Source organism: Paramormyrops kingsleyae, chromosome 8 (assembly GCF_048594095.1).
Source record: "Paramormyrops kingsleyae isolate MSU_618 chromosome 8, PKINGS_0.4, whole genome shotgun sequence".
Classification (NCBI taxonomy): domain Eukaryota; kingdom Metazoa; phylum Chordata; class Actinopteri; order Osteoglossiformes; family Mormyridae; genus Paramormyrops; species Paramormyrops kingsleyae.
The window spans coordinates 31,415,966-31,430,064 of NC_132804.1; the positions used below are offsets into that span (position 1 = coordinate 31,415,966).

Sequence of the window (14,099 nt, forward strand, 5' to 3'; positions counted from 1 at the left end):
CTGGGTGGGGGAGAAGAGTCCATATTCGCGCTTGTGCCGGGACACTTGGTGAGCTGGGATAGTCACAGGTGGAAGTGGAGATTTCAGAAAACATCACGTGTTCTTCCATGCTAATTAGGTGTGCTTGCAGTTGTAGGGTGCACAAGTGGGCTATACCCCTCCCCCACTCCCACCCTTAATGCAACATCCACAGCTATGCTAGTTTTTTGCCTCCCATCCAGGATGCAGGGAGCATGAAGCCCATTCCAGGAAGCTCAAGACACGAGGGGGGGGGGGACACGCCAGTCCATCACAAGGCACACAGACAAGCGCACACTCATCGCACATGGGCAGCTCATCAACACCCCCACTTCCTGTCTCAGATAGCTGATGGGCTGGGTGGTGCTGTGGTCAGCCAAAATGAAGACTTCATGACAGCAACTAAATCTGGGTGATTATGGTGAAGGGATACAGCCAAAAATACGTCGCTGTAGAGAGGGAGGCATGTGCAGCGACGTCCGTCCAGGGCGAGTGTGGCAGTCCTGCCGTGTTCCTCGTGGTTTCCTCCCTCTTTGAGTCAGTCACAGATGCATCTTTGCTAAGGACATGTGACATATTCTGTATTCAGGAAGACCTTCATTTTCCCTCTCTGGGAGCCGCAGGCTGAAGTATACAGCTCGATTTCAGCAGCTCAAGCAGGCGAAAGGCTGCCCTGCCTCAGAATTTGGCTTCTCCCGGTGTGGCCAGAACCCTGGTGCCCCTCCTGCCGAGTCGACCTGGTGGGGGGGAGACCGCGAGGGCTTGGGAGCTTTGGCTTTTAGCAGCACGCGACTGTGTCATTCTGTGTCACAAGCTCCTGCTGCGTGCTGTGCGAGGCTGAATAGTGGGGTGCACACCAAGGCCGAGTGTCACCGGGGGGCTCTGTGTTGCCAGGGAAACGTGTCGCCCGGAGGTTGCAGGCAGACGGCCGTTGCTGGGAGCTGTAACATGCAGCACATGCACCAACCTCAGGGTCCTAATAAGGGAGAGATAAGGGGGCAACAGGCCTGTGTGTCTGTGACTATCTGTGTGTGACTTTGTGTCTCTGTGTGTGTCACTGTGTCTGTGCATCTCTATGTGGGATTTTGTGTGTGTGACTGTGTGTGTATATCCGGGTGTATTAGGTTTGTATTACATTGTGGGGGCCAAATGTCCTTTTTCAGGTCCCCACAAAGATCTGTGAATGCAATAAGAAAAAGTAAAAATGCCAAAAGTCTCATATTTTGCTTGGTTACTTATGGTTAAGGTAAGGACTGGGTAGGAGTTAAGGTAGTCATGTTGTGATTAGAGTTTTCCCCATAGAAATGAATGGAGAGTCCCCACAAAGATATAATTACAAACCTGTATGTGAGCGTGCATGAGATTGTGTTTCTATGTCTGTATCTGTGTGTGACTGTGCGCATCTGTATGTGACTATGTGTGTTTAACTGTGTGTGTGTGTGTGTGTTTGAGTGAATGTGTGTGTTAATGTGTCAGTATATGTATCTATGTATATCTGTTTATGAATGTGCGTGACTCCGTGTGTGTGTGTGACTGTGTGTATATTTGAGTGTGAGTCTGTGCGCACCTGTTTGACTGTGTGTGTCTGTGTCTGTGTGTAACTGCGTGACTGTGTGTTAATGTCTGCGTGTCTGTATGCATATCAGTGCGTGAGTATGTGTGCATGAATCACCACCTTATTGTGGTGGAGGAGTTTGTGTGCCTCTGTGATCCTAGGAGTTATGTTTTCTGGGGCAATTGCCCCTGGTAGGTTCTCCCAAAGCAAATTGGCCCTAGGTGAGCGGCCGGACTAAGTGTAATTTAGAACACCCCTAGGTGTGCTAGATTATCATAAAGGGAGATGTGACCCTGCCTAGATTGGAAAGACTAGGGCCCCATCCTGGAGCCAGGCCTGGGGAGGAAGCTTATGGGCAAGCGCCTCTACCCATGGGGCCTGGCCAGGCATAGCCCAAAAGGGTTACATGGGTCTATCCTCCTGTGGGCCCACCACCTGCAGGAGGGCTGTGAGGGTACAGTGCAGATCAGGTGGCAGCTGAAGGCAAGGACCTCGGCTGACCAATCGTCGGTACTCAAATCTGGCTATAGGCAGATGGAATGTAACCTCTCTGGCGGGAATGGAGCCTGAGCTGGTGTGGGAGGTAGAGAAATACCAACTAGATACAGTTAGGCTCATGTCAAAGCACGACTCGGGCTCTGAAACCAAACTCCTGGAGAGGGGCTGAACTCTATTCCAGTTGCCCATGGTGAGAGGTGCCAGGCAGGTGTGATTCTACTCATAGCCCCCTGGTGACATTGGAGTTTACCCCAGTTAGCAAGAGGTTTGCCTTCCTTTGACTTCATGTCAGTGGATGTGCTCTGACTGTGGTCTCTGTCTATGCACCAATACCAGTGCAGAGTATCCAGCTTTCTTGGAGACCCTGGATGGGGTATTGGACGGCGCCCCCTCCAGAGACTCCATTGTTCTGTTGGGGTACTTTACCACTCCTATACATGAGATCTTCAACCTACACCTCTGGCAGAACTTCCCCTGCATCCTGACTCCCTCAGGAGACAATGAGCCTGTCACAGCGGGGGTAGCGGAAAACGAGGAGGACGCTATAGCGGATCAGTCCTGGAAAAAGATTTATTATCTTCTCCGTAAACACAGGGAGAGAGAGTATCAGGACAGAGACATAAGTCCAAAAAATCGAGGTAGATGAAACGGGCAGTGGTCGGGCGATCAGCATCGGAATCCGGGGACACTCAGGTAGTCAGGCGATCGGCGTAGGCAGTGAGAGGGCTAGGCTATAATCGAAGGTTGGAAGAGGCAGAACAGAGGTCAGGGGAACTGGCAGGCAGAGGCGCAGACAAGCAGGTAAACAGGACAGAATATTTGAACTTCACACGGAAAGCCTGAAGATCTCACGTCTGGCTGGCATGCCAAACACTAATAAGAAGGCTCTCCAGTTACACCAACGGGCATCAGCTGGTAGGGGAGGGCATGCGGTAACCGGTCCTGCCGGTTCCCAGGACCAGTGTAGTGGAAGCGCTCTGGCCGCTGCTCGACACCCTCCTAGGGAAACCCCGGGGGCGTGGCAGGGGCACCCCTCATGATGTCGTAGGGGCTTCCCCAGGGCAATCCATGACAGAGCCTGAATGGTTGATGTTCCCAGACTGCATTGCAGAACTGGCTGTGCGGAGCTGTGGCTGTAAGGTTGTTGATGCCTGTCACAGTGGCAATCCCCAAACACGGTGGTGGACACCAGTGGTAAAAGGAGTTATCAGGTTGAAGAAGCAGGCATTCCAAGCTTTAGCACTTACACTGGTTTTTGGTGAGGCCATAGAGAAGGACTTTCAGTCGGCCTCGAAAAGATTCTGGCAGGTGGCGGGGAAGCAAGGCTGTTTATAGCAGGGATGGAGAACTGTTGACCTCAAATGGGGATATAGTCAGGCAGTGAAAAGCGAAATTCAAGGACTTCCTGAATCCCGCTAATACGCCCTCCTTGGAGAAAGTAGAGCTGGAAGACTAAGAGAAGGACTGATCCATCACAGAGGCTAGGGTCACTGAAGTAGTCCAAAAACTCTTCAGTGGTAGGGCTCAGGGGAGAATGAGATTTGCCTTGAGTTCTTGAAAATTCTTGATGTTGTTGGGCTGTATTGGTTGACATGCTTCTATAACATTGACTTTGGGGACAGTGCCTTTGGATTGGCAGACTGGGGTGGTGTTCCCAGTCTTTAAGAAAGGGGACTGGAAGATGTATTCCAACTTAAGGGAATCACACTCCTTAACCTCCCTGGAAGGTCTACAGTATGCCAGGGTACTGGAGAAGACGGTCCGCGGAAGGCTGGACCAACTCTTCAACCTCCAGGAGTAATGGAGGGTTTATGAGAGCTTGCCCAAACAGTCTATATGTGTTTTGTGGACTTGGAAAAGGCATACGATTGTGCCCTTTTGGGGGTCTTGTGGGGGGTTCTTCAGGATTGTGGGGTATGGGGTCCGCTGTTGTGGGCTATCAAGTCCCTGTAAAAATGGAGCGAGAGTTTGGTTAGCATGAACAGTGGTAAGTCTCGTTCCAAGTGGGTGTTGGTCATAACATTTATGGAGGACGGAGTGTGTTTGGTGACCTCAGGATCTTTGCTTTTTGTAGATGATGTGGTCTTGTGGGCGTTTTTGGGCTGTGACCTGCAACCTGCACTGCAGTGGTTTGCAGCTGAGTGTGAGGTGCCCAGAATTAGGACCAGCACCACCAAGTCTGAGGTCATGGATCTCAACCAGAAAAGGGTGAATAGCCCCTTCCAGGTAGGGGATGAGTTACTGCCTCAAGAGGAGGAGCTTACGTATCTTGGGGTCTTGTTCACGAGTGAGGGAAGACAGTAGGAGATCGACAAGCAGATCGGTTCAGTGAGTTTTCTTCATAGGGTGTCAGGGCTCAGCCTTAGAGATAGGGTGAGGAGCTCAGACATTTGGGATGGGCTCAAAGTAGAGCCATTGGTCCTCCGTATTGAAAGGAACTAGTTGAGGTGGTTCAGGCATCTATGTAGGGAATCATCTATGTTGGATGCCTCCTGGATGCTTCTCTGGGGAGGTGCTTTGAGTATGCCCTACGTGGAGGAGACCCTGGGACACAACTGTAAATTGCTGGAGAGATTATATCTCTTGACTGGCTGAGGAACATCTTGGTATTCCCCCGGTGGAGTTGGAGGAGGTACACGGGGAGGTCTGGGCATCCATGCTTAGACTGCTGCCCCCGCGACCCGAACTGGGATAAGCAGCAGACAATGGATAGATGGATGGATCCAATATATGTGCATCTGTGTGTGTCTATGTGTGTTACTGTGCAACTGTGTGCATGTGTCTGTGTGTGTGTCTATGTGTGTAACTGTGTGCATGTGTCTGTGTGGCTGTGTGTTTATCTGTGTGTCTGTGTGCATGAGGCTGTGTCTGTACATGTGTGGCTGAATGTGTAATATCCCTATCGGCTGTGGGTTTATGCTGTAGATTGCCTTTGATTTCAGATGTGAGAGGAAGTCCACTTTTCCACAATGTGAAGCTGTGTACTTACTTTCTCAGTAACCATGGCAATCACACTGCATATACAAGTCATATATCAGTAGACATACATGTGGAGGAGCAATGAACATGCACACAGTAGCATGCAGGCAGCTGGTGCCCTGCTAGACGTGGCTGCACTGGAGGATGTGGCCAAGCCACTGGGCACATTTGTAGGTTTTTCGGTTTCCCTTGGTTGTGAAACATGGCTGATGGTTCAGCTTTCCGAGGTAGCTTTCTCATATTTGGATTTCCTGCTCTGTCTCCAAGCTCTTCATTAATTTAGCAGATGATTATATTAGATTATTGTCCACTGGCCTCTGTCTTCATTTCTGAGTGCCTTTTTTCACCCTTTCTTTTTCATCTGGTCCCTTTATCTTCCTTCCACCCCCTGTATTTCTCTATCACTTTCCCCATCTTTTCCACTTCTTCTTTCACGCTGTCTCTCCCTCCTACCCTTCAGTCTTAGGCCTTGTCCACACATATTTTTAAAAATGTTGCTTTTTGTATGCATTTTTGTCTTTCGTCCACATGCTAGCGACATTTTATGTGACTGAAAATGGAGCTTTTGTAAAACCCCAAATTGGGGGGGGGGGGAGGGGGGAGGATTTTCAGAAACTCCATTTTTATGTCGACGTGTAGACAGGAAAAGACGGTTTTTGGCTTGTAACATCAGAGTGTGTGCCGTTATTCACTTTGTTTGACTTCAGAATGTGTGGCGTTCGCTGTTTACATTAGCTGTTATTAGTGTAGCAGAACTGGTAATAAGGCTTCTGATTGGCCAACATGGCTTTACGGTTGGAGTTATATCGCCGCCTGCTGATTTGGCATGCTCTTGACAGCGCGTTTTCATATGGACTTTTTTTTTTTTAGTAACAGAGGAGGAAAAACAATTTTAAAAAGTGCCTGTGTATGTGTGGACAAAGCATTAGGCCCTTCCCTCAGATACCCCCCCCCCCACCACCACCACGCAGACAGGTCATCAGCTTCCCTGAGTAGAATGAATGAATGTCATATTTATATAGCACTTTTCAGGACACCCAAAGGGGGAGCCACTTCAACCACCACCACTGAGTTACTAGTCTTAAACCACACCTAGTATCACCAGTAGCCCCAGGTCAACATTAGCTTTACCAAAACTAGCAGCGCCAGCAGCCTCAAGTTAGCATTAGCTTTACCAGAACCAGCAGCACCAATAGCCACAGGTTAGCACTGGCTGGAATCCCACTTTCATTTGGTTGATGTTCAATGCCTGTGGCAAGGACTCGGTACAATCACCGATTACAGATGAAACCCCTCCCTGTAAATTGTACCAACTTCTTGCAGGCAGGCAACTTGAACTTCTTTTTTGCTCACTTTGATGCAAATGGTGCTGGTGATATTGTGGCTGCAAGGTGCCAGTGAAGTCTAAATTACTATGGCCCTGCTCCGCTGACCTCCCTTTTAATGAAGTGCTTCGAGAGGCTGGTCAAAGATTATATCTGTTCCACCCTCTTCATGACCATAGATCTGCTTCAGTTTGCCTATCATCCAAACAGCTCCACTGATGATGTCATCACCTACGTCCTGCATACCATTTGGGCAGTGGCAGGGGGAACTATGTGAGAATGTTGTTCATAGGTTTTAGGTGCTTTCAACACCATGGTCCCCCTTACATTGTTCTCCAAACTCAGTTACCTGAGTCTGAATGCACCCCTCTGTGACTGGGTCCTTGATTTTCTCACAGGGAGACCCCAGGTGGGGAAGGTGGGATCCCCTACTTCGGCTCCCTTCACCCTCAGTATTGGCTCCCCTTGAAAGCGTGTTCTGAGCCCACTGCTGTACTCTTTGTACACGCAAAATTGCATGGCCTAATACTCCACAAACAAAATAGTCAAATTTGCAGACAACACAGTTGTAGTTGAGCTGATCTCCAACCAGAATGAGCATTGCCTACCTGGACAAGGTGGACAGTTTCACACTATGGTATCAGGTTAAAGGCTGGTTCATACATCTCTGCACAAGCGCAACCCTCGCATATCCACTCTGCATATGTGTACACGGAAGTGTTCATAGTTCTCTGGTCAAGCCGTGTACTTTGCCCTCTCAGTGTCAAAAGGGTCCCAGTTGATAGGGTGAATAACCTTAGATATCTGGGAATCTGTTCTTCTGATGACTTCACCTGGTCCAATCATGTTTAGACTCTGGCATCTAAAGACAGACATTGGTTGTACCATCTTATGGTGCTTTTTGCACTTGCGTATAGGAACCAGGCTGTATCCGACTTGTACCACGTAGATATACTAGTTATAGCGCGGTTGCTTCAATTTTCCACTGCAGAAGCAGTGTGCGAAATACCCGTCAATATTCGGGGGGGTCCCCATCTCCCTATTGTTGCGCAATACCAATCTTGAGACCCCCTTAAAATTTTGCTTTTGAGACTTTCAGGGGGTCTCATAGGTTAACCGGGGGTGTCAGACCCCCCCGTATTTCGCACACTGTGCAGAAGTGACATAAAACTATTCAAACTGTGTACATCATGATTTACCATCTATTAATTTCCACTAGCAGGTATGTGACAATCGCCATGCTATGTTAGCATGAAACGCTAGGGGAATTAGCATTAGCTTGCTTAAATTTGCTTTGCAAATCCATTCCATTCAGCCATTCTTTAGTACTTTTTAAGTACTAAATTAAATTTTTTTTAATTTAAGTTATCAAGAATGCATTAATACATCACAATGTGCGATACTGCTAATAATGGATAATATATAGAATATGCCTGTTTTTCCTTCAGATAATCCATGCATACCGATGCAGATCACTGGTCATTTCAACCAATCAGATGGTGATGCAACCAGCTCCGTTCAGTCACAGGCACGGCATAATTTACAATGGAACCGTCTCTTTGCGGTACAGCTAGCGTAGGACTCGGCTCTTGGCGGTAGTGGAAAAGCACCATTAGGTAGCTGAGGAGGTTCTATGTCTCCCCAGCCATTCTCTCTCGGAAGCCTACTACTGGGGATCGTTAGAGAGCATCCTCACCACGGGAATCATAGTCTGGTTTGGCACTTGCTCAGCCATGGACTACAAAGTTCTGCAGAGGGTAGTGAATTCAGGCGAATGCATCAACAAGCCTCATCTGTCCCCCCTGCAGGATATTTACCTCAGACAATGCAAGGACAGAGTTGCCAAGATCAGCAGGGACACAATCCACCCTGACAACTACCTCTTTACCAGGCAGAGAGGCTCAGAAGGAGCTTTTACCCTCAAGCCATCAGGTTAATAAATACGTTTATAACAGTTTGATACCTGCTCCTTGCATATGTGCCACACAATTTATTTGAGCCATGTTTCAAATCTGTTTTTCTTTTATCTCTTCTTTTACAGTATAACTTTCTCTTCCTTATTTATTTCAGATTCATTATATTGTTATTTTTAATTGTTTTATTCTTTTATTGATATAACTCTTTTTATTATGCCAGCTTTACCATAACCAGCATCACTAGCAGTCCCAAATTAGCATTAGCTTTACCAGAAGCTGCCCCAGATTAGCATTACATTCAACAGAACTGATATCATAAGCAGCTACAGGTCAGCATTAGGTTTATTAGAACCAGCATCACCAGTACCCCTGAACAAATTCCAGCGTTAACCAAAACAGGAGCAATACCAGTCTCAAGACAACGCCAGCTGTACCACAACCAGGACCAGGACCAGCAACAGCAACAGTACAGAACAATAAATCCAGCCATCCCAGAAGCAGGTCAAGTACCCATGGTGCAGCAGGTATGTCTATAGCTAAGCATTTCCACCTGGGTCTGGCTAACAGTGTGAGTTGTGTTGTTTGAATGTGAATAGATGTAATGTGTCTGTATCTTGTCACTATGACAATTCTTTCAGCTTTACCATTTGAGGTTTTCTATCTGAGATGGGTGCATATGTACATATTTCACCCAAAATTCAGCCTCTGTTCAATACTTGCAGGATGACTTCCATTTCCTTGTCTGCCCTGTGACTCTTGATTCAGAGCCAGCCTGTTTGACACCAAACCCCCAATAAACTGCAGTTTGTTTTGTTCCTGATCAAATGCCATCTCACCTTGCTTAACCCAACAGAAAAACAATTAGATAACAATTAGAGACACAGTCGGTAGGAAACCAGGGAAAAGGGTGTTTTTCAAGCACCAGTAAGTACCAGCATGAAAATAACACAAATGTTCAGGAATTCATTATAGCTTAACACCAACACAAAAAGTATGACTGAATCAGTTAAGCAGTCACCACATCACCCTGCTATCCTATCAGAGGACAGAGCTGGACAAGAACGTTTGTCCACTACTGCCACCTAGTGTTGTGACTGAAGGGCTGTGCTTCAGTGGTGGAATGACTGTCTGGGGACATTTTTCTGGGTACTCTGCACTCATGCATTACTGCACAAATATTTATTCCTGTCTGTGGTGTGTCCTGTTGGAAAATGTTCATTTTCTCCCAACTTTTCTTTAGTTTTAAAAGTAACATTTGGTTCAAGTTTATGCTATTTACGTTACGCTACACGGATCTCATTTGAGCTGCTGATGAAAATAGAGATGAGTTTTAATGGCAGTTTGTGTAAAATGTCTCTACTCAGGTTTGGGATGACCCTACAGGGGATGTAGAAGGTCCAGGGTGACTTATTTCTCTTCAGTTCAAGACACTTTTTTGAATTTGAATGATATCAACATTTGCTTAAATAAGCATGCACATGGCTGATATGTATTATTCAATGTCATGGGACACCCCTAACTGCAGGAAAATCATATGCAAAATTCTGGTTTGCAAGAAATAACATGGCGAACATTGGAGTTTCCAGCACTGATTTCAAATGAAACAAACATCCTAGGGACCTTATTCATGCACATGCCAGGATGTAATGCATCATGAATGAGACGCTTCACTGCAATGTCTGTGCAGTATATATGAGTTAAACTTGCTGCATCAGGACGTAGACTTTTATTATATTGGGTAATAATGCTATGTTCCATTTACCTCGCAGGACAGAAGTTGGAGCTGGGAATGACGTCACACCTAAGTCAACTGCGTTCCAGTACAAGTCCAGTACAAGTCATTTAGCAATTCCAGGGACCTGTTTCAAAAAGCAGGATTTCTTGCTTAGCCAGATTTAACACCAACACAGCCAGATTTAAGGTACTCCAGTTTAAATGGCCTTTATTTTTGTTCACTTACATTTAACCCAGACTACCTTAAATCCCACTAGTTATCCAGCTAAGCAAGTAATCCTGCTTTCTGAAACAGGCTCCAGTTCTAGCCAGGTTCATCGTCAGCCATTGTTAGTAATATCAGTTGATAACAACATATTACATGTTAATTTGCACATGAAAACACTGTAGCAACAAGTCCACAGATAGCAGATAGAGAAACACAAATAAGACGTAAGTGAATTCTGAGGTCATGCTTGCAGAGGATCCTTCAACCTTCTGAGTCGAAATTCCAACTTCAGGGGGCGTTCCAGCCTATATTTCCAACCTGGATCTCGAAATTTTTGATTTCCAAGTTCAAAAGGAATGCAGCATAGGGCCTATAGATCCCCCCTTTTCTTAGGACAGGGACCACCCCCCACCCCCCACAGGAGTTTAATTAGTAGGTTGCAGCAACAGGGGAGGGACGCAATCAGCACTCGCTGAAACCCAAGTCCCCCTCCCCCGCAGTGGGACAGAGGGGCAGAGGAGGCTTGGACTAACAGAGAGGCTGAGCTTTAGGAAGAATGTGATGCGGTTGCCACGGAAACACAAGGGGCTCAGTCTTATAGAGGGGATTCGTAACTAAGTAACTGAAGCAGGCAGTGGACGAAGATCAGAGTCCACTCAGCTGGTAAATCATTGAGAGGATCAGCCCTGTGTGTATTGAGCCAGCCCTGTCAATGGCCAAGAGATGGCGCTGCTTGAGAAACAGAAGTTTTTATTGTGTGGCATTCACTAATGTGGTTAATAATCAATGCATTTAATCGGTGTGTTGTTTGCATATGAACATGCGCACAGAGCATTTGTGTGTTTGTCAGTGTGTGTCACTGTATATGTGTGTCTGTGTTTGCGTGTGTATCTGTAAGTATTTGTGGGTGTATATTGGTGTGACTGTGTCTATATAACTATGTGTGTGCCTATGAGAGTGTGTCTGTGGGTGTATCTGTGTCCATCTGTGTGTGTGTCCATCTGTGTGTGTGTGTGTATGCAGTTTTTGTAATTATTACATTGTGGGGACCAAATTTCCCCAGAATGTGATAAAAACCTGTTATTTTGTTGTCTTGGGGACATTTTCCCAATTTAATAAAATCTGTGAATGCAACTAAAAATACCAAAACTCTTGTATTTTGTTTGATTGCTTAAGGTTAAAGTTAGGACTGGTAGGGGTTAAGATCATTGCTGGGATTAGGGTTATGTCCATAGAAATGAATGGAGAGTCCCCATAAAGATATGAATACCTGTGTGTGTGTGTGTGTGTGCGTGTGTGTGTGTGTGCGTGTGTGTGTGTGTGTGTGTGTGTGTGCGTGTGTGTGTGTGTGTGTGTGTGAGTGTGTGTGTGAGTGTGTGTGTGTGTGAGTGTGTGTGTGTGCGTGTGTGTGTGCGTGTGTGTGTGTGAAAGGTCACATCCTCTTTCACTCTGCAGTGTAGGTCCAACCACACCAGGACTTCACAGCTCCGTGTGTGACGAGGAGATAAACCCTCTCCAGGTCCCACACATGGGGGGGGGGGGGGGGCAGCAAGTTGATCAACAATCCTCACCACACATACACCCCCCGCCCCCCCCCCCCCCACGGTAACCACATTAACAGTTAGCATTACTGCAGGGGGTGATGGGGGACTTCCTGTGCACAAGCCACATCGCCTGCCTGCCTTAGATTAGCCAACAGCCAGTTACCAAGGCCTGAAATATGGCAGGAAGCCGTGTTGGACCGTGCCCCCCCCTCCCACCCAGTCCCCGCACAGGTCTGGATGGGTGCACAGCCACCGGGGATGAGGAGACGGCCTACGGAAATGCTAACACATGTGGGCTGAGGAAGTGTGACACACGGCTTTGTAGGGAGGAAAGCCCACACAGTCTCACCTGTGCTTTAGTATACATTCATTCCGTATCTTACTCCACATTAACATTACTTAATCACCATTCACTAGTCTGATTTTGACCATCTGATGTGTTTTTAAATCAGGGTGCATGTCTTTCAAGTGATCTGCTGATAACTGAGAACAGCATCAGTAATCATCCTCTGATATGTTCATTTGCAAAGGGAAAGCTTGGTTTGTGTTTTAGCTTCAGTGTGAGATGCACTACTGGATAATGATTTCTGACTGGTTGTTGGCTCTGGCCTCTTTCTCGTTGGTCTCAAGGGGCTTTCAGTCAAATCTCTCACTGAATTGAGGTGTTTAGCCCTAATTGGCATCAAATCACCTTCTACAGGAATAGTACCAGAGGCAATGGGAGGAAGGTGCCACATACAAGACAAAACTAAGGATTTTGGTGTATGATGTTACTGTGCGCATGAGTAGGTGGTCACAGAATAAGCGCATCATTGAGCTGCTCTTGTAAGTAGTGCATGAATCCACCAGTGAGTGCCTAGATCCTGTTAGGTGTTTTATAATTATATAAGGTGAGTGTACCATCTTCTCATACCTTTTTGTTCACCCTTTGAACATCAATTAGAGTAATTTTTATTTATGTGAAGTTTGCAAGAAAAAACAACTATATTCTTATCTCTTCTGCTTGAATTGATATGAGCGAGAGGTGAAAAGAAAAACAGCCAAACTGGAGACTATTGGCTCCCATTCACATTAAAAAGGTGTGGTACAAGGTGAGACTCGTGCCAGTCTATATCCCAGCTACACCAGTCTCGGCAAGCCCAGATGTTTTCAATCTATCACCTTGCTTTTAAACCCCATTCTGAGGAACTCACGGACGATAAGATCTACTGCCATTTTTGGTGGAAATGACAATGGTGGGGTAGTTTCTCAGCAATACCCCGTTTAGCACCACAGACAAATATTTGTGTTGAGCTGAATGGATGTTTTTTTTTCAGCTCTGTGAAGTTCTATGCAAACTACAGCAGAGGACCCTGAGGGCACAGTGGAGGTAAGTGAGCATTCAAAGCAGGGGCGTGGCTTTTGCTAGACAGGGGTATGGTTATGAGTGGGCAGGGCATGGCTATGGCTGGGTGAGGGATGGGATCATCTGCCCACCCTACAGGGACAAACCAAATTTAACTAATCATTAGTCATTTAATAGAATCACTAAATTATTTTTATTACCTTGTTTTACATGCGTCTTTGGCATTTGCCACGGGTGCATGTCTGATTGTCTTGCTAGTGTCTTATTTTTATTATTTTAATGAAATGGTTTCTCTCAAAATTGTTACGAGAGGTAATGGTTACCTGTTTGCCGTTAATGAGTGCACTGCTTTCTAGCAGCAACACGAAAGTCAATGGATAGGAGGCCAGATGAATGTGCTGTCCCTTGGTCAAAACGTGAAAGAATTAGACAATTAAATGTGACTATCGTGTTTATTATTTTCTATGATTCTTGAGTGGTCAGGACTGTGAAAAAGTCCACGGTATCCAACTGCATTCTGGCTTCACACCAAATAAGTAGGGTGTAATTGCCATACAAAGTGAGCGCTAGCTGGCTAGCTAGCTACCTATGCCAGTGTTAAACTTGGAGGGAAAGTTTTAGGATTTACTAAATTGGAATGACAAAAAAATGTAATTGCTGTTGTGTTTTTTAATGTTCCATATATTTTCCTAATAGAAGTGTCAGTTGGGAAGCCATCTTAGTTATACACAGTCAGTACTGTACATGTTCTGTGTTTCTGTAGCTAAATAATGTTTCTACTTTTGGAGATGATCTTATGCTGCAGTTAGTCTGAGGGTTCTGCTGAGGTTTTAGGGCAGATACCATAACACCCTCTCCTATACCCCGAAGTTTATGCTCTGCGTGGTAATGTCACCAGTTCCACAATGAAGCCTAAATACATTCCAGTTTTTTATTGCACAGCCTATGTAAACTTTGATGGTTTACTAGCCGTTTAT

The 14,099-nt window shown here is 46.2% G+C and overlaps 1 protein-coding gene across 2 annotated transcripts in view; it reads left to right on the plus strand.

Moving 5' to 3' along the window:
* The first annotated feature begins 12,940 nt into the window (after positions 1–12,940).
* The window catches only part of LOC111835891 (DNA (cytosine-5)-methyltransferase 3B-like), a 45,525-nt gene continuing 44,366 nt past the window's right edge, over positions 12,941–14,099 (plus strand). Inside the window, exons 1-2 of one of the 2 annotated variants that reach the window (XM_023796648.2) lie at positions 12,941–13,012; positions 13,094–13,146. In XM_023796648.2, coding sequence (XP_023652416.1) covers positions 13,108–13,146 — 39 coding nt within the window. In that variant the 5' untranslated portion in view covers positions 12,941–13,012; positions 13,094–13,107. The remainder of the gene's footprint in view (positions 13,013–13,093; positions 13,147–14,099) is intronic. The other variant, XM_023796649.2, reaches the window with a different exon arrangement.